The sequence below is a fragment of the Dermacentor albipictus genome, chromosome 4, assembly GCF_038994185.2.
Source record: "Dermacentor albipictus isolate Rhodes 1998 colony chromosome 4, USDA_Dalb.pri_finalv2, whole genome shotgun sequence".
Lineage (NCBI taxonomy): Eukaryota > Metazoa > Arthropoda > Arachnida > Ixodida > Ixodidae > Dermacentor > Dermacentor albipictus.
In genome coordinates, this window is record NC_091824.1 from 74,703,130 (window position 1) to 74,724,074 (window position 20,945).

The 20,945-nt window shown below is 50.8% G+C and overlaps 1 protein-coding gene across 2 annotated transcripts in view; it reads right to left on the reverse strand.

Annotated features, from left to right (window-relative positions):
- The window catches only part of LOC139059144 (uncharacterized), a 114,373-nt gene that overhangs the window by 76,824 nt on the left and 16,604 nt on the right, over nt 1–20,945 (reverse strand). The window contains exon 1 of one of the 2 annotated variants that reach the window (XM_070537126.1): nt 5,447–6,031. The exons of the other annotated variant lie outside the window; for it this stretch is intronic. Within the exon in view, the coding sequence (XP_070393227.1) occupies nt 5,447–5,579 (133 nt within the window). The 5' untranslated portion in view covers nt 5,580–6,031. Of the gene's footprint in view, nt 1–5,446; nt 6,032–20,945 lie in introns of those variants that run through there. 2 annotated transcript variants of the gene reach the window in all.

Here is a 20,945-nt window from a genome sequence, read left to right on the forward strand (position 1 = left end):
GAGTGTTCAATTGCGGCAAAAAACATGTCTTTTAGCAAGCACCAACTAGGCCAACAAGCAGTTCTGTTGAAACGAAGGCTTATCTGCATGTTGTAAGTAAGGAAAAACGGATAACAAAAACTATACTGCATTTCAATACCTATGAAGAGACAAGGAACCACGCACACTAGTAGAAGGTCACGTGATGGACCTCTTAGCTCTGTTTTGTGCAGAGTGGGGCGCCAAAGGTCATTCTTCGCGACTTTTAGTGATGAATTAAAAATATAAATCCACGTTTAATGAGAAAAAAATTACCGACGATTACGTTACTTCCTAATGCGAAATTTGAGCGCAGCAAATAAGCTGTTTCACCTTTTCGATAGATTGAGGCAAAGAAATCGAGCAACACATGTAGGCGCTATCACAGAATTTTTTTTTATTTTTCACACGTATTCCTTTAACAAAGACTCCATTAACAGTTCTTGACAGTCATGAAGGAAGCTTTGTGGTCGGAGAAATAGACTGATATATGTTCGACTTGGTACACCAATGCTTGATTCTCAAAGACGAGATCTATACAAGTGCCTCGCGAGGTTGTCACAGCCGTGGGACGCGTTACGAGCGAGAGGAACGGGATGTTCTCCCGCATAAGTGTTAGGAAATTGCTGTTTGTCTTTATGTCAACATTAAAGTCCCCCACTACTAACATCGGTGTGGATCGATGGACGGTTAATGCGAGTTGCAGGAAGTGCACGACGTCTTTCGTGAGTGCGGTAGCGGACTCACGAAAGCGGTATCAGTCGGTCGCTGCTAGCGCTGGGGGGATGAAAGGGGGGCGGAGCTGGTTATGAGGCCGACGACAACGCGAAACCCAGGAACGGACGCCAAAGAGCCATTTGTGTAGCCAGCCCTCCTCCACAGTCTCTCCTCCTCCCTTCCATCATCCTCCCTCGCCCGGAGAGCCGACAGCGCGCATGCGCGGCGGCGGAGCGCGGCGGCGGAGGCGAGCTGGTTACGAGGCCGACGCCGACGACGACGACGCCGACGACGACGCGAAACCCAGGAACGGACGCCAAAGAGCTGCGCTCTAAAACATGGTTCGTTTCAGCCACAACGATAGGCAATCTTTCCATCGGCGGGATTATCTCGATTTATGTCCTGGGCGGTTGTCTGTCCCTTCAAGGTCCGACTGGAGAGGAAAGAAAAAGTTTCTTACTTAAGAAACGAAATCCATCCTAGAATGCTGCACTAGGCTGAAGACTACGAATCTACGTTATCACTTCGGCCCATGATTTCAATAAAACTTAAAGAAACAGAACAAGGACGCTGGTGCATGACAAGGAAGAGGAGGAGTTGAATTCACCTGCAAGGGGCTCTCGCAATTAATTTGTTCCCAGCATCTGTTTCTATTCGTTGTCAGCAGTGCAGCGGGTTAAAAAGAAAAAAAAAAGAAATAGAGTGCGCGCAGCTGTTGCGCCAAGTTCCGAATACGCATTAAGCAACCATCGCGCATATCGGATGAGCTCTTGATCATCTGCGAGCAGAGCGCGAAGCAAACGAGGGGAGAGGGAAACCGTCGCGCCACATGTCACAAACAAGAGGATGGAGAGCGGAGGGAGACTGGCCGGATGTCCCGCGTCGTTTTGTCCGCCCGCTGTCAGCGCGGAGTTGAGGACGCAACTGTCGCGCGCGGTCAAGGACAACGAAGAGGCACACTCATCGCCAAAAGTACTCGGGACGCACAGAGGCCGCTTGCAAGCCATACCTCTTTTTTTTTTTTTTGAAGAAAGCGCAGGGGCGAAGCTCTGCATTTTCTCGAAGATACACAGGGACACCTGCTTCGAAAAAAAAAAAAGAACAAGGCTTCCGACGCACCACACGAACCCCTATACTTCCATTCCATGAGGTTCACACCTCCCTAGGTGGCGCTGCAGAGGCTGCATACCCACCACACCCGTTCCAAAGGGGACGCTCATAGCATTCATCCATCCATCCTGCAGCCGGAGTTGTTACACAGGCTGCGACTATACTTTCTGGCCGCAAAAATACGGCGGCACATATGGTTATTCGTGTCCATTGTGCAACAAGGCTACAGGCCGTATTCTGCTCGATCGATCGACGGATTCATAGCGTTCAAGAGATACATTAAAGAGGGGGAAAATATTACTTGAGCTGGGTTAATAAATTACCCTTCTATACCAGTAAAGCTGCTCCCACCGCGAGAAGACGTTTGGTAAGCCAGATGAGGCGCAGGGAGACGTGTGGCGACGCCGCTTTAAAATTCCCGCACCAACACACCGTGACGTCATAAATTTCGGCGGCGTCTGCCCGTACCTATAGTTGAATATTTATCAGTAAAAATAGACTACGTCATGTTCTAAAGGAGCTAAAGGCTTAACTTAAGAACTTTTCAAGTACCTTTACCGAACCACAACGGCCTAAATGCGAAAAACGGAAAAGTGCTTTGAGATCTGTGACATCAACAATGACGACCCAAAAATTTCGGCGCGTAATTCGAGAAATTGGACTAACATTTACTTACTGTTCTAACAATTTAAGCCATTACAACGAAATCAACCAAACTTGAGTTCCTCAAGAATATTTATTAATCTCTAACCGATTCAGTGTTCCTATTTTGTGTCCCTTTAAACCTTTAAAGTCGCATAGCAACAGAGAGCTACGTACATAGGCACCGTATAGTGTTGATCACTCGAGTAATGTGTACTGGAATGTCGATATATACACATCAACATCATTGCATTCCGACAACGTGGAAACGCTACACCCTCGGGGTTATACGAATCGAACCCATGTTCTCGTACTAGGCAGCAGAACAGGGCTGTATTCTCGATCAATCGCTTTCGTAGGTACTCTTCTACTTTTGTATGGGCGTATAGCTCGATGTATAAATTGAGTGACAGCCGTACTGCAAATACACAATATACACTTGAGGCGACGTGAAAATAACACCGACGGTGCCAGTGCACGCTTCCGTCACAACCGCCATCCGCTGGCGCAGTGGCATTGATAACGCCAACAGTGATCAACGGATGATAGATATACCGCCCCCAATTTCTTGCCTTTTAGGAACGTCAGCTGAAGAGCTGCACCAAACGGCCAAGTTCGAATAAGCTCCTAACACGTGCGCGACCTGTGGAACGTATACGATTTTGACGAATATTGCACGATGTATGTGTGCCTCATGACCTATTGAACGCGCTTAATGCCCCAAAGAAGTTATACAAAGCTACGCAGCTACAGGCTATAATAGAGACTGTAACGAAGACAAAGATTATTGTTTTTGTCCACCAGGTGCGCGCAGAAAACTCACTACCGCCGCCATCAAAATGCGGCCGCCATTCTAGCGAATTCCGAGTGCAGCAGTATATATGTAGCCAACTCGGCGGGAGAGTGCCGCACTTATAGAATGCGAGTGTTTCGGCGCCGATCCCAATTTCATTTGGGTATGCACGGTGGCGTAAGCCATTCGTGCTACTCATTCAACGGAAACGAAAGCATACGCTCGCGAAACACGAAGGAAATGGAAAACGCGACTATATGCAAGAAACCGTAAGCGCGTTTGGTCCCGCAGGACGTCATTTCGAAACGGAAACGCCAAGACTATAGATGAGCTGTAAAAGTATGCAAGCCGGATCCTCTCTCCCTCTCTCTACACTTACGCCTTCATTCCAGGACGAGCATTAGAAATGTGTACGACCGCTTCTGTTTCTCAGATGCAGAAAAGGTGCACCGCCGGCTGATTTTTTTTTTTTTCTTCTTCAGAGGGATCGGGTACCCTATAGACATGCAAGGTACGGAGTGGTCCCAGGTCAGAACATTCAATCATTGTTGAGGCAAAATTCAGTGTTTCCTGCAGGTTTTCTGTACCACACGCAGCGTCACATGGCTGACATGACGCGTCATGCAAGCACGCACCTTGAAGTAAAACTTATCCAGCAAGCATTCAGCCAAAGCTGGACTGTTATCAGCGCAACGGAAACTATTAAGTTAGCCCCAAGAGTCAGTCCGTGCCACACGTCGCCCTAGGGCACCCTGTCAACAGCACAAGTCCGGATCGCTGCAGCGGCGCCGGAACCGGCCCATACAGATATGAGGGGTACACACATAACGAACATATCAAACAAAAAAAAAAAGCACGGAAACCGCACTGTCTCCCGACGCGGTCGATACGCGCGTCAACGTAGCAGTATATTCCGCACGCCCACGGGGTCCAAACACCGGAACTACGAGCAATTTCGGGCAATGCGCGCGGCCGGGGTAGGTGCATTCCATGGGCGCCGCGCCGACGCAAGCACCGTTTTTTTTTTTTTTTTTTTTTGTGCGCGTGTGTGTGTGTGTGTTATCGCATAGCCGAGCACTAGCTCGGCTATGCAAAGAAACAAAAAAAAAGCAGAAAGGAAAACAAAGACCGGCATGACCATAAAGAATCTCCGACGCAGAGCCTCCGGCCACACGGGCCGCCGAAAGCGCTCGGAATAATAATAAACGCGGTGCCTCGTTAAATAAGAAAGAAAGAAACAAAGAAAGAAAGAAAGAAGGAAAAAAAGACCGACAATTCTGCAAGACCGTATATAGAGAGCGGTAAGCATATAATGGGACTACAAGAGAAAGCGAGCATTTCTACATCACAGTATTGAAACTTTGTTATACATAATATTATACGGTTTCGTCTGAATCACGGAGCATGCACTGATAGAACGCGCGCGTTATCTCAAACACCGTTCGGGGTTTTAAATCCACGGCACGCCGACACAGCCGCGCATACCCACAGAACAGCTGCCGGATGGAAAATTCACATAGCAATCGCAACAATGCGCCTCCCCAGGTATACACGCGCTATTCGAGTGCGCCTACACAGAGGACTGTTCCATTACGGCCACAAAGAGGACGCACCGGCATACTATATAGCACGCCTCCGCACACTTGCCCCAGCCATAAAAACGGTCTCGCTGCATAAAAAAGGCGCCGCTTTTTCTGGTCCTCACTCGGCATCGGTGCGAGTCTGACACTAGAGAGAGAGAGAGAGAAATATGCCCGGACGTTTTTTTTGCGTTTCGTCCAGCCACCCGCGAAGGTGACGTCACAGGTAGATGCTTCCCCCTCACGCAGCTGTCAGCGCGCTTCTTCGCATGACAGGCCGGACAAGATGGCAGAAAGGAAAAGGGGTAGAAGGAGAAACGAGGGAGGGAGAGGAGGTCGAAGCGCAAAACATATTTGCCGGCCCCCTGTTGGGTCTACTCTGTACGTGCGGTCAACTGCCAAGAACGTGACGCCGATTCCGCGCGCAAATACAGTCGCGCGCGCACCAGAACGGTCGCAACCACATCCCTTCGCCAAGCTAAGGGGCAACGCCGCGCAAGAGCGACATGGTGGTTGAGCCGCGGGCCAGGAGACTCAACCCTCTCGATGACCACAACCGCTCTACGAGCAAAGGAAAAGTGCTCACCGACGAAACCGGTGCCAACCGCCGACGCCAAGCCGGCGTTGTCGTTCGCCGACGCCAGCAGCCTGGCATTCGGCGCAAGCCGCGCCGCCGGCTTCTTCTCCACTGCGTTGCCGCAACAGCGCTCGCCCCTCATGGCACTGCGCGCAGCTAGGCCTTTTCTCCGAGAACCCACATCGCGGGCAATCCACAGACAGCGAGGCGCGCAGGAGACGACTACGATGCACTCAAACAAGCACGGTGGGCGCGGGTGTTGTCACACGAGATAAGCGGCGCCGCACACCCAAAACTGTTGCTCGTCAAATCCCGCGCGGTGCACAATCCGGGCGAAGAGGACGACACATATTCCGACGACCGCGCGGGCACACCGCAGATGGCTGCACGAAGGGACGCAAACGCTTCTTTCCAGGTCTGGGCTCGCCTCCCGCTTGATGCGTTTGCGTGGGCGGACACTATAAACGGGCGAGTTAAGCTCACTGCGGTCGCAGAACGCAAATTACGGGCGCACAGCGCCGGGTACGCGCAGAGACCGCCAGGAGAAGAGATGGTGGGGCATCCGCGCAAATCGAGCGCCGGCACCGATGCTAGCAAATGCGCCTCCGCGGGCTCCTTCCTCTCCGGAGGAGGAGGATGACGTAGAGAGAGGGAAGGAGAGAGAGGGCGCCGAGCAAAAACGGGAACGGTCCGCTTGGCTTCGATGGCTGATGTTCCTTTGCGTTATTATTATTGTTTTTTCGCTCCTTCAACGCTCTCCTCCGCGTTCGTTCGCTCTGTGGTACAACACTGCATCCTCTCTGCTCGTGTTTTGCTGGCTCGGGGCAGGCAACCAGGCTCCGCTGAGCGCTGAAGCGGCGGGGGAGCGAGTGGTGGCGGCCGCTCCCCCACCGGCGGCAGCATGACGTCATCCGGCCGGCCCCGTTCCATCTTTTCCGCTGCCGTCGTTCTCTCCAGCCGCTACGGCGGTCGGCTCCGGCTGCAACCGCGCTTGCAAAACGCCTTCTCTCAGGAGCCTCAGAGCTTCTCGCACGCCGCGTGGGGCGTGCCGTTCTCCACGCCTACAATTACACCAGTTACACACTTCAGGCCACGTGTACTTATTTGCCCTCCGGCGCATCTGACGTTGAGCGAACAGACGTTTCCGTACGCTTGTTCCATGCATTACAGTGCCGCTCAGTTATTGGGGCTCTCTGCTTATCTGCATACATCGTGGCCCCGCGAAGCCTTTCCGGCACGCGCGCCTGACGCACGATGGCAGGCGGCGTCCAGAATGGAATGATGATGATGAGAAATGATGATGAGAGAGCAATCAGCCTGGATCTCACATGAAAGGTATCGCTCCTCGAGGAACAATGGGTGTCGCGGTTATATGGGCGAATTAAAGTACTAAACCAAAATACGCATATGCGGAAACCCAACGTAACGTTGTACTGACGGTAAAGTCGGTCAAGATAGCCTATCGGAGCACAAAGTGCAATTAACGGACACTTCGCACGCTCACAGCCTGTCGCCGCATGCCAAGTACATTTTCGAACGGCCTCCACGGCGCGCCAGGGTCCCTTGGAGCAGTGGGCGAGGAGTGAATAAGCGAAAGAAAGATAACGGTAAACATTGAGGAGATATAGTGGTTAACACTGTACGATTACTAAGCAAAATGAGCTGAAATGAATAGCAATTAGCCTTTCCCTGTCTGTTGTTTCTTTCATTGGATAGCGGAAAAAAAATGATTTGGTTCGTCCGATAAGAGGCAAGGAATGAAATTGTGCAGATGCATGCAGGGAATTTCCCGGGCTACAATATTCACTGCAGCGTCTCCCTGAGAGCCAGAAACCACGCAAATCACATTGCTTACCTGCAATTAAGGAAAGGTTCATTGCTTTTTTTTTTATCACAACATTACAGTAGCCCCACCGCCACACACATTGCGCATAGATTCTCAATTCACTTCGAATGGTCATGCACTGTCCGCGATACAGCCAACAGAGTGACCGCCGATGCAGAGACGGCTTCGCTCGCGAAATCATCGTGCGAACTGAAGGAAGTGACGAATTACAGTGCATGCGGGCGAGACATCACCGTTAACAGTGAACAGCGCCACTAGGCATTGAGGCACGAAGTTCACTGTCCCCGTCACACGTGATTCGCGCCTCATTCTCCCTAGCGTCGGTCTCTCGTGGACCGCGATAAGTGGCCAGCATTTCAACACACGTCACTTGATGACGCTATGACGACTTGATGACCATATAACGCGTCAGTGACGCGTTATATGGTCTAGAGCCATATAAGTGCCGAGACCAGCAGCAAAAGAAAGGGAATGCTGCGAATTCGTGCTGTGAAGCGAACTGCGACGTGCGGATCGGTGCCGCCGTGCTGCCTCTGCATGGTGCAAACGAATAATGATCGCGCAGCACCTGCTGAACCATACATATTTCAAGCGCAGGCAGATCGAATGTGCAATAACGCGCGCCTTCTTAAAAACGAAATACTTGACTCGCCAACGAACCAACATAACTGCAACAATTTGTTCACCGCGGGAAGAGGGGTCTGATAGAGTCATGCAAGGTAAACGTCTCAGGAAGAAAAAAAAATGTATTATGCCTGCTCGTGACGCCTCAAAGCCGCAATCGACGGCGGGAGGTAAAGCAGAAGTTTTGTTGACTTAGCTGTATCTCTCGACCGCTCTCGACCAACGAATCCGAGACTTTTGCGCGAGAGAACGGGTGCGGAGTTATCGTTTCCCTTCAGTGAATACGACGGGTAAGGAAGCAATATCCCAACGCTGGCACATAAAGGGGCAGGGCCCAGAAGGTCCGGCCGGATTCGTACGCGACATACGCCATGATTTGCCTTCAACATAAATGTAACCTGTAAGCCACCCGTCGTCTTCCTGCCTCTCGTTCGTATAGGCTCTATACACAGTAGTCACGCGCACCTACCAGCTGAGCACAAGCACTCGCTGGGGTTTCTATACGAGTGCCCATACGGTGGAAATACTTTTAATTAAAAGGGCACGGTGTGTATATATACATAGAGGTATAAAATGCAATTCTAGGCACGAGTTTAGCAACAGCGTCCACACCAACGTCAGAGCGGCGAACCCAAGGACAACGCGTTAGTGTATACGCGGTTGCACGACGCCATTTTTGAAGGTCGATGAGAACGAATCGGAAATCAGTTTCAGGTACGCGCAGAAACACTTCTAACGGTGCGACCCACATAGCAGCGACCGGCAAAGATTATAACGGCTTGACCGCGCCGCTCCCACCACGATCTGACCGAGAACCTCTGCCGAGTTGTTCCTGCATGATGAAGCGCCGGCTACGTTGTGACCGCAGTGACGCAACGCGCAAACACGCACACATACTCGGGAAGCTCTTCCTCAATGAGTTCGCGCGTTAATCGACCCGCGTCGTCACGTAAACCAGCGGTCGCGCTCGAGGGAGCAGCGCTAACAGCCGCGCCGCCTTTTGTTTGGCTCGACATGCAGGAAGTGCGGCCGCCTGCAGTGGGAGATGACGCGCTGCAGGAAGTGACGTCATCGAGACATTGCACAGCTGCTCACACGTCGTGCAGAGCGAGGACAGTGTTGTCAGCAGGAAGCAGCAACCTTTGCGCACGCGTAAGCCACAAACGGATTGTTAAAAGAAAGAAAGAAAGAAAGAAAGAAAGAAAGAAAGAAAGAAAGAAAGAAAGAAAGAAAGAAAGAAAGAAAGAAAGAAAGAAAGAAAGAAAGAAAGAAAGAAAGAAAGAAAGGGCGTCACAGATATGAATCTGTCAATGGGTAGATGTAGAAATTGTGTTAGCTATACAGGGTGACCATCTTTAGGTTTTACGGAGTTTGTCAAAAATCTACTGTGGCTGATAGCACACTTCATATCGTTGCGCTGGATTATTTGAAGACTATCACGAGAAATCGAAACGCATATTCAACTAATTAAGTCTTTAATTATTTTAAGACTCATATTGCAAATTGCGAATTGTAGCCAGTGAGTTTGCAAGGCGCATCCACTTGGAATAAATTTGCAGAATGACACCGATTTCGAGATATAATAGTCCTCAAAGTGTGGGACGAAGCACATGGGCGTTCCAGATACTTTTGTGCTTGAATGCATAAAATAGCGTTTCGCTTAAAAGGGCAAGTGGACCAACAATGTTTTTACGGCGAGTTTGATGGCGCACATCTCGAAACTTGTGTCATTCTGGAAATTCATTCCAAGTGGATACGCTTGACAATCTTCCTGGCTACAATTTGTAAATTGCAGTATGCGGCGTAAAGTAATTAATTAGGAATTTGATTAGTGAATTTTTGTTAATTAGTTGAATATGTTCCGACTCTTTGTTTAAGTAATGTCCGGCTCTCTCAACAATCCAGCTCAAGGACTAGAATTACGTTATCCGAAACTAGCGATTTTCAAGAAGTCCACAAAACTTGATAATGACCGCTCCGTATGTAGAGCACAGGTCTCTGAAATCCGCGTACGTTCCAGCCAGCAACGTTCGTTTTACTGCGATAGCAATTATATGGGCACTCCAGGTGCATTTCTGCCATCGCCGTGACGTTCGGTATGAAGTCCAAGGGCGATAAAATTGTCGCCGCGCGCCGTACACGTGCTCTATGTGTGAGAAAGCGTGCGAGGGTGACTCGGCGATCCGGGCTCAATCTTGCGCACGCAAGCGAGGAAGGCGAGGAGGAAGCGCGCCGTCTTCCGTCGCGCACAGGTCTCAGGAGGGTTGGGTAGGGAGGGAGGAGGCGCGCGCGCGCCGTATGCTCTATGTGCGCGAGCACGGAGGAAGGAAACTAAGGAGAGGCCCTGACGTCACTCTTTGTGAAGCAAAAGTGAAGCCGGAACTTAGCGTTGCTCATGGCGATGCTCCGCCTTTTGTGCCACCCTCCTCTCTTGTTTACATCTTTTGCGAAACCACGCCGCGCTGCGCGTGGTATCGCGCGCGGAGCGCGCTCGCTCGCGCAACATCCGGCAGAGCACGGTGCAGGTAACACAGCGCAACAAGACACGGTGACTAACGCAAACCCGCCCACACAGCGCCTTTGCCACGGCACGAAACCTACCAGAGCAACACGTGTGAGCGCTCAAAAAATCAGAACAACGCCGCCATTGTGGCCCAAAAGGCATGGCCATGCAGCAAAAAAAATAAAAAAGCAGCAAGAAAAATGAGAACCTATACGTCATTTCCGCCACACTTTTCTCCTAGCGCGCGGAGGGGGTAGGGCCTCTCCTTAGTTTCCTTCCTCCGTGTGCGCGAGAAAGAGTGCGACGGCTAGTCGGCGATCGCGGCTCAACCCCGCGCACGCAAGCGAGGAAAGTGGGGAGGAAGCGCGCCGTCTTCCGTCGCGCGCAGGGCTCAGGAGGGTGGGGTATAGGGAGGGAGGAGGCGCGTTCTACTCCGGGCGGCTCGGGCGGCCGCACGCGTGTATCTTGAATGTCATCTGCGACGGAGCCAAGAGTCCGCCCGTGCGCTCTTTGCACTGCTTAGTTCGCGTTGATGCGAGACGCAGCACGAAAGTCAATCCGCTCGCTGCTGCTGCGTTTCAAGACTCCAGCGTATCGACAGTGATTTTCAGCAGTCATCGAGTGAGATGTGATCCCGTTTGCTTGTACGCGCGTGACACCACGCTTGTTAATTTAGTTCGTATGCCTATGTTTACAAGTTCGTACGGCCGAAAAAACTACTATACTTCGATGGCTGTCCACTAATTTGCTATCTCAATCGATGTTTCGGCTTTCGGGCGAAACTGCCGCTTTCTTATTAAACATACTGCAATAGCACCACTTAAGTGGTGCTATTGCACCACTTAAGATCGCTCCTGCTCTCATTAGAGCAGGAACGATCAAATAATACGTGCAGACTACCAAGTGAATTTATTACATGAATCGCTTGCTGTAATTCATGTATTACATTTCGTTGCTAGTCAGCTACATACGTCCTATGTTCTCTCTTCAATTCGTGTAATAAAATCATCTGATAATTAGCATGTGTCGTGTTCTCTCTCTTCCACATGTTCTATTGCAAAATGGATTATCAACAACATGCCCAATTTGCAATCCCAATAGGCATTTATTAGCATCATTATCTAGTTTTTAATCCCACAGCGCTTTGGGAGCCGCAAAACGATAGCATGTACGATGGCATACAGATTCAGGTCACTGTCCAGAAAAGTCCCACTCATGACAACGCGCGCATTATTATCTACAAAGCAAGTGAAATGGCACCTGTCAGTATACTTCGCCCCATATGGCGTACAGTGCACATTGATAGCTAGGCCTTTCGCACGTTCATCGAAGCTACCCGCACTGTAGCCAATGCGCAAACAACGCCTTCTGTGCTATTTCCCGGAGCGGAGGTCTCTGGTAAAACGCTTTCGATCGATTTCTTCCTTCAGTTATGTTGCCGCAGACGAGTTAACCACGCGCTACAGATTGAAGAAAAAAATGGCTGTGGCTTAGGTAAGGTTAAGCCCAGGATGCGAAGCATACTAGCCTTTATTTTAGTTGTTGAACCACTGTTTAGCCTGGTGAACTGCTGTTGCTTGGCTATATTTGGTTCGGCTAGACGAAGAAACAACTCATGCATTACTTCTTCGCCTTCAAGAGTGGAACGCGACAGCGTTCCCGTCGACCCGCCAAGGGGTGTAAGACAATGGGCTACAGGGCAGCGACTACGCGCCCCGCATTGGACGCGGTGAGCGTCGAGCAAAGCAGCGTTCGGCGCGGCAACGAAATGTGCGCCTGAGCAAGAGACGCACGCCTTAGAAACAGCGCGTTTCTAAGGCAACACCGCATTCACTAGAGGCGCTTTTGTACCGCTTTGAAGCGTTGTACTCGTGGCTCAGTGGTAGCGTCTCCGTCCCACACTCCGGAGACCCTGGTTCGATTCCCACCCAGCCCGTCTTGCAAGCGTTGAGCCAAAGCCACTTCTCCTCTGTCGTGACGTCACGGTGTCACGTGATTTCATGGTCACCGCCGCGCCTGAGGAGCTGGGTTGAGCCCTCGTAATATGCTTCGCATAAAAAAATGGGGCACGAGAGTCCTTGCACGATAAGCAGCGAAGGACGAAACATCCCTGCGTCGCGCGGGCTACCGCGTTCCAATGCCGCGGCGAGCCAGCTACCGCAACTACTGTTTCAAACTGAGCGGTCTCTCTACAAGGCGTCAAAGCTACCCGAACCGAAACGCCGGCGCAACAGAGCCGCGAGAAACGTGCCGCAGTCTGGGCAAGAGTCGCTGGCAGGTCGCGCGGCTCTGACAAGTCGTCCATCGTCCATCACGCACGCGCAGGCACGCCGTAATCGCGCGCGCAGCCCAGAGCAAAAAAAGAAAAAGATAAAAAAAGAAGGCGCGGAACAATCCGCCCGACGGCACGATAGACGCTCTCGTCCACGGCTTACACGACTCTCCGCCCCAAAGCGGCGTTCGCGAAGGAGAGGAAGAGATTGCACGCGGCGTGGGACGCTGGATTTGCTCCCGAACGCCCGAAGAGCTACAGAGCAGTCATAGGTCTCTCTATACGTGCAAGGGGCACCGCGCAGCTCATCTGCGCGGTAAACAGGTACATGCATGCAGAGGCCCGACGGAGTGTATAAGAACAAAGTGCCATAGCACCACCACCGCCGCCGCCACAACAGGCAGCAGCAGCGCCACCCAGCGACTTAACTAGGACAAGCGTGGGCACGCGTGTTCTGGGCCGACGCGGTGTACAGACGCACACACACACAAGCGCGGCAGGAGATGGCAGGAGGCGTTTCTCGTTTAGTTCCGCGCCGCGCCGAGCACTGCATCAACGCGCAAGCACACACGCCAGAGACAGACGCGCGAGAAAGCGTTGTTCCCTCCTTCCGCAGGCAAGGCGGAGAGAGAGAGAGAAAGCACAAACAGGAAGGGTGCACCTTTCTCAGACAATGAAGAGGACAGCGCCGTCTATCCGACTGTGTCGCGCTGTGTGTGTGTGCGTATGTGTGCCCACCTCATCGCCACACTTTCAAACTGCGTTCCCACCCGTCGTCCATTTGCGCAACACGCGCATCTTTTGAGTGTGATGAGATGCGATCAAGATGCGTACTGTGCGTGCAGGCGAGTGAGGAGAGGCGGTCCAGGAAACGCGGCAAATTAGGAGCGTCGTGCCTCGATTTCGTGTGTCTGTCCCGTTCGCAGGTCGGCGACGAAGGGGCAATACCATTTCAAGCGAGACATACACGCAAGCGCGGCACTGCCCCGAATCGCCACGATGCGCCGTTTATTTTTTTGTTCGAAGTTCTCGTCTATATGCAGATACATAACGGCGACGAAGGTCTATGTGTACACCCGAATTCGAATTTCGTCTACCGATGGGAATTACTACTATGGAAACTGCAATGAGGAAGGGTCTTTTTCTCCGTTCAACGAGCCGTCGGAGCCCGCACACGCTGCCCGGAGCCATTTGGCGCGCGGACATAAGGACAACTCGTTCAGAGCCGGCGCGCACTAGGAAGTTTTTCGCATCCTCACTTTCGCAGGCATTGTGGAAAGTAAAGGAACTTGCTTTCACACCCGCCGTTTCCTCGAACGGTCGGTCATCGGTCGAGGAGTGAGAATGAAGGCTAGAGAGAAAGGGGGAGGGGGTCAACGTAAAGGAACAACGTGAGGGGCTTGTTCGCCACTAGCGCTGACCCCGCTGCAGGAATGATGTGACGCGAGATATTGGGAAGTGCCGACAGCGTTAACGACGTTAGACGAGCGTTTTAGCACTGCTGTATACGGGCACACGCGCGGCTGTCTGGCGCTGCCTGAAATGACTGCGTTTTGTACGTTTGCTTCAACGTGACCATTTCACATACTTATGTACTTGTGTACTTCTGCGTCGTTATGAGCCTACATGAAGTCTCTATACTATAAAGTATAGGCTATTGTTATGCAAGGTTGTCGCACATGAGCTGCACGGCCGACCAACAAGCACTACTATACGCGTGCTTTCGTTGGCCAGCAAATTTTAATTGCGCGCATTTCTTCGGAACAAGTTTTTACTAATTGAACAGAAAATCGGCATGCTTTAACAATTTCACACGTGGTTAATAAACGCAATATAATAAACTATAGCATTTACAAAAGGTAATGCAAATGCACGCATTATGCGATATCTACAAAAATGTTATGTAGGAATGGATTGGTTCAAAAGGGACTTTCTAAATTCTGTAATAAGTTAGTGTATTGTCATTATTTTAAAACAAATGGTAGTGAGTTCCATAATAAAACAGCGCCAAAATAAAAAGCTTGCTTGCCGTAGTTAGTTCGGACTTTGAGCAAGGTGAGGTTCTTGTTAAGAACAAATTTTGTGCTATTAGTGTTGTCTAGAGAAGAAGATTGAACGAAAGAAAAAGGTAATCGATTGTTTATGTGCTTAAATAATCAGATACCTGGATTATATTTAATGATGTCGGACACTGTAAGGATATTATTGGCTTGTAATAATTGTTTGGCAATGGTGTAGTATGAGCTAAAAGGTTATGTTGACTGCTCTGTTCAGAACGACTTGTAGTGGCGCTAAATGAGTACATGTAATGTAATTACACAGTAGTTATGCGAATGAATGAATGAATGAATGAGTGAATGAATGACACAATGATAAGAGAATGGTACGTGAAAAAAAGAAAGAGAGAAGGACGAGCTCGTATGCGTATGTGTATACCAGAGGACATATTTTTTGCATCTGAAACGTGGCAATCAAGTTTCAGTTTCTGTCTAATCTGACGCCAAAATACATGCAATCATCGCTAGCCTCGATCGAGTACTGTGGCAAGCAAATTGAAGGTACAGGAACAGAATCGTTGATGTGAGGTAAAGACAATAAAGTTAGTTTTGGTTGAATTAAATACCAGTCGAAATTCTAGCCCGATGGACGGACGGACGGACGGACGGTCGGACGGTCGGTCGGACGGACGGACGGACGGACGGACGGACGGTCGGTCGGTCGGACGGATGGATGGATGGATGGATGGATGGATGGATGGATGGATGGATGGATGGATGGATGGATGGATGGATGGATGGATGGATGGATGGATGGATGGATGGATGGATGGATGGATGGGTGGATGGATGCTATATGAGCGTCCCATTAGGAACGGGGCGATGGGTTGCGCCACCAGGCTCTTGTACCAAACTTTCTGAGCCCCATCGGTAACTTTATTTTTGTGTACCTCCGTTGTCTGTCGTTTTCCTACTTTTCCTCCAGCAATCTTCGAATCGCTTCGTACTCATCTCTACTGCGACCATGTCTACTTTCCCCCTGCTCTCGATCAACCCAAGAGCTTCGAGGAGGTCAAAGGCGCCTAAATTGACCGTCCGGCAGATATCTTCACACTCCAATAAAACGTGCTCCATCGTTTCCCTATCTTTACCACCGAAAGCCACGCGCCCCCTATAGCGTCGATGTCAGGAACACAGCCTGGTTGACGACGCGCACAGCCCATCCGGTTTTGGGACGAGGGAAATGACGGAGCAGTATTTTGGACTGGGTACATCCGGGTCTTCGCCTCCTGCGCGGGAGCCCGTGAAATTTATGGCGCCCCCATGGCGCCCGCCCGCTCGGCTCTTCTCTTTCCGTTGTTGTTGTTGACTGCCGCGTACACGAGGGAGCACAACGCGATGACTAGAGCGAGCCTGCAGGCTTTTAAAAAACAAAAAAAAACAAAAAAAAATAAATTATGGGGTTTTACGTGTCAAAACCACTTTCTGATTATGAGGCACGCCGTAGTGGGGGACTCGGGAAATTTCCACCACCTGGGGTTCTTTAACGTGCACCTAAATCTAAGTACACGGGTGTTTTCGCATTTCGCCCCCATCGAAATGCGGCCGCCGTGGCCGGGATTCGATCCCGCGACCTCGTGGCTCAGCAGCAGCCTGCAGGCTTCGCGAGAACAACAAGCGTGCCGCGGATGCAGAAATCGCGGGAGTGCTGGTGCCGTACCCTCGAGCGGCCCGCTTTAAAGACGTCGTGAGAAGGCAACAAACGAAGACACCGAGGAAAACACACGGGGAAATTACTTGTACTTACTAATTGAATTAAAGAAGATGATAAATTAATGGCGATGAAAGCGGATGAAAAAAGAAAGCTTGCCGCAGGTGGGGAACGATCCCACGCCTTCGCATTACGCGTGCGATGCTCTGCGAAGACGTGGGATCGTTCCCCACCAGCGCCAAGTTTTTTTTTTTCCCCATTCACTTTCATCGCCATTAATTTATCATTTTCTTTAATTCAATGAGCACAAGTAATTTCGCTTATGTTTCCCTCGGTGTCTTTGTTTGTAGGCTTCTCATATGATATGATTAATAAAAACCGGGCCCCTCGCTTAACACCCCTTTCTTCTCGCTTTCAAGATGTCCCTATCCGCGCGCTTCTATCGGCGACTGAAGCCAGTAGCGGTGCGCCTCGTCCCCGTTATTTTCACATCAGAAGTTTCTCGAGCGCACTGCGAAGACGGCAGTCTAGGAAGCAGCCGCGCCAGGCACTGTACGTCCCACTGAGGCTACCAAAAGATAACAGGAACATATGCGGCCCCTGCTGTGCCTTTTGACAATAATCAGAGAACCTCAATTAAATTGTATACCAGACACTGAACTGAATTGTCGTTCAGCGAAACACCTTCCGCATTGGTTTTTCCATACTCGCGCAATAAGAGAGAGAGAGAAAGAGAAATAGGGAAGAGGGAGGGCTGCTGATCTGGATCGGGAACAGTTTTTACCGATAACATTTCTACGCAAAAGATCCCTTCAGTTCTCAGTGTGCACAGACGAATGTGGTTACTGCAGTCAAGTTGCACTAAGAGATTATCTGACAATACTCGTCAGCGCTAGTAACCACAAGCTTCCGCACGTATAGGTATGCATTACGACCGATGCCTCACAAAAAGCACAGCGACCGCACCGCTATCCTTCATGCACTGCAGTCACGGCTAAACTGTGCACGTGCGTTACAGCTTTCCTAGCGTTCTCTGTCACTGTTGGGCATAGATACAAATGTTTCCAGGGTTTACTCGAGACGTCGTTTAAAGAAACTTTACCGTTTGTCCACTGATAGGGACGAGCCGCATTCTCCCCTAAAACCTCCACACAGAACAGAAAAAAAAAAAACGACCGAAACGACAGAAAAAGTTCGACCCTACGGTTTCTATTGACGGCACTGCTGGAAAAGCGCCATTCGTATAGCAAAGGAGGACGTTCACCCTTACGAAAAAAAAGGAAACTATAGGGAACGCCGAGGCAACGCCCCGAGCTTTGACAGCAAACTGCCGGCGGTATATTAGCGTAGCCTTTGAGGTTCATGTTTGACGAATTAGTTCTGCGGAAACCCGCAAGGTGGAGAGAAGTAATGAATAAAGGGAAAATGAGACATCCACCCGTTCGTAGCAGTTGCTACAAAGGAAACCCATACGGGTTTCTCGAAAGAAAAGCCTCATAGTTGAAGAAAAATTCGTCCTGGTCCGGGACTCGAACCCGGGACCACCGCCTTTCCGGGGCAGCCGCTCTACCATCTGAGCTAACCAGGGGGCTAGCAGATGGCAGGGCGAAGTCGAAATTTGTCGACAACACGAAGCAAAGGCAAGAGTTTGTCCATTGATAGGGACGAGCCGCATTCTCCCCTAGAACCTCCACACAGACAGAGAAAAACAAAGTTCGACCCTACGGTTTCTGTTGATGTCAAGGCGCAGCCGCCTTCAACACGGACTCGAAATCCGCACTTGGCCATAGCCTCATGCAACGCCGCACTTCCTTCCGTATGCGTGAGAAAAACAGCCCGCACGCAAGCAACGTGCGTACATGTTCGCAATAGCCGTTGCGTTCGTGATAGACACACACATAGGAGAAAAGGCAAACCCATGACTCTTTAATTTCCCGAAAGGAAAATGAAAAGCAGTGCGCGGTACAACTAAGATGCGAGAACAACCCAAAGGCGTGCACACGTGCCTTCGTCGGCAAAGAGGGAACGTGACGGCGGTACAGGTCATGACTCGCTCCAGTGCGAGCGTCTAACAGAGCAATTTTCTTACTCTCTCTCTCTCTCTTTTCCTTCCTGCGTTCGCTCGCTTGCTCTTTGCACCGGACCTCCAGCTTACTGTCAGGCTTTCAAGAGGTCGCGTCCGCATGACACGCGACGATTACGCGGCACTCTCAAGGACGACGACTCCACAAACGCCTGGGGAACGAAGAGCGACTGCAAACCTGCGTGTTAAGTACGTTAATTATTGTAGTTAGTACTGACTACCTAACGACGACAGCCAGACGCATCTCAGTCGTTTCAACAATGAGGGTAGGGGGGGGGGGGGGGCTCTCGAGAGCACGCATAAACAACAGCGACTAGGCGGTTGTGCACATGGCCGAGCAACGGCCGGTTAGCGAGAGATGGAAGAGGACGTGTCCTACAGTGCTCGATCACTGCACCAAGAACAGAGTAATGTAACAAAAAGGGGAGAACGGCGCCGCCAAATCTTGGCTGTGAAGGCACCGTCAGCCGGAAATGCGCGGCCAGAGAAATAAGCACCCCATACACGACGCTGCACAGCGCTCACCGAATGCCTCGAATTAGGTACACGCATCTAAAGCTCGCTGCCCGCGGTGCTCCATGCGTCGCGCTCTATCATGCTGTCGCCCACTTCGAAGAGGGGGCCGAGGGGAGGGAGGGCACAGAGGTGTCCGCTTAAAGGCGAACCGCAGTGCGAACCCAATCAGCATCCCGGAAGAGCTCAGAATGGAGCAGGACTCTCGACACACACACACACACACACACACACACACACACACACACACACACACACACACACACACACACACACACACACACACACACACACGCACACACACGCACGCACGCACGCACGCACGCACGCACGCACGCACGCACGCACGCACGCGGTGGTATGTGTATAAACGCCAAGCTGGTTGGAGGGGGGAATTCGGCGCCCTCCTCCCCTGTGCTCCCGAAAATAAGACGTCGTCCTGGCGGGCGTCCGGGGAAAGGGGTCTAAATTTGGGCATCCGGCTCGCATGACGCGCGGCGGCGAAAAGACCGCCGCGCCGCCTGACCTGACGGCGCCCGTTTCATCAGGCGCATGTGTCCGTGCACCTGTTGCTGACGGCGCACATAGGGCGTTGAATGGATGCTTTTTGGAACGCGCCGCTTCATTCAACACGGCGCCTCGCGGAAGGTGGCTTGCTGCCACCAGCCGCGAAATTGTCAAGCATGGCCTCAAAGATCGGGCAATCTTGGGAGACATCTTGGAGGTCAAGTGTCAAAGTCGTTTGCTTTTTTTAATTTTTTGCATAGCGCGGTTCAAGAAAGTTCTATTAATAAGTACTTTCTTTGTTGCGTGCTCCGTGGCACTGCTTAACCATTCGGCCGGTGCGACTGCGAAACACTTTCAATGCCAACGAATTAGGAACCGAGTATAAGCTGTTTTTGACTCTTGCCTTCAAGAACTGAAGTAATCTTCACAAAAGGAACACACGAAATGCGGCAGGCTATGCAGTGTCGGGTTCTGATTTAACATACGGCGCCGGAGCACCACACAGACAAACGTCTCGACGCCTCCGCCATTACAACACCATCCCTCTCACATTCGAACTGGGAACACAACTGAACTGCTAAAGAAATTCCAGCAGGGCAGATGAACACGTCATCCGGCTTCAAAATACGATGGGCGACATTGCAAGGCAAGGGAAACACGCGGTCAAAGTGATGCGAAAGCAACAGAAGCTCCAGACCCTAGCACTTGCGCCATATCGACGGTATGTTGCACAAGCAAAGTCAACCGTTGTAATTTTTGACGGTCTAAACTGGCTTCATTTCTTAAGTTGTAACAGATTTGTCCCTACATGGTTGTAAATATAGTCTACATACTGCATACAGGCTGAAGTCCTTAAAAACTCTTCCTTCATTTTTCATGGCTCACAGTCTTCCGAACGGGTTTCTTAGCCACCCGTCGACAAACAGTACAACGCCACAAGTGCTGATCGGAGTGGGCTGGCACACGATGCGAGGAAATTGAGCAAGAACGAAGGAAGTGCAGAAACAAAGCGAAAGGTACAGAACTCCACCGGTTGTCTGCAGCAAATCCGCAGGCTTCACAAAACGCCTACAGATTACTCCTATAGACTGGCTATAGGTAACATCTGGGAGAAAGAGCAGACTAATTTCGCCATTACGCAAAATGCAGAAGAGGGACGCCGCATTTACAGCTGTAAAACATCAGAACTGCTACACTAGTAAGAGCACTCGAGCGTTTTGTCACTGTCGTTTGCGAGGCATGTCTATTGATCAGCGAAATTGCTATATACCTTTGTGTACAGAAAATGCTTCCCCATACAAAAAAACTTATGATGCTGTGGCAGCTATATGGAGGCAGCGTTGTATAGTCGAACACCTCTACAACGAATTGACCAATACAACCCAGGTTTCCGTATGTCCCGGCCGAACTCTCATATTTCGTGTGCGTTGCGAACGACTCTAGAGTGAAGAC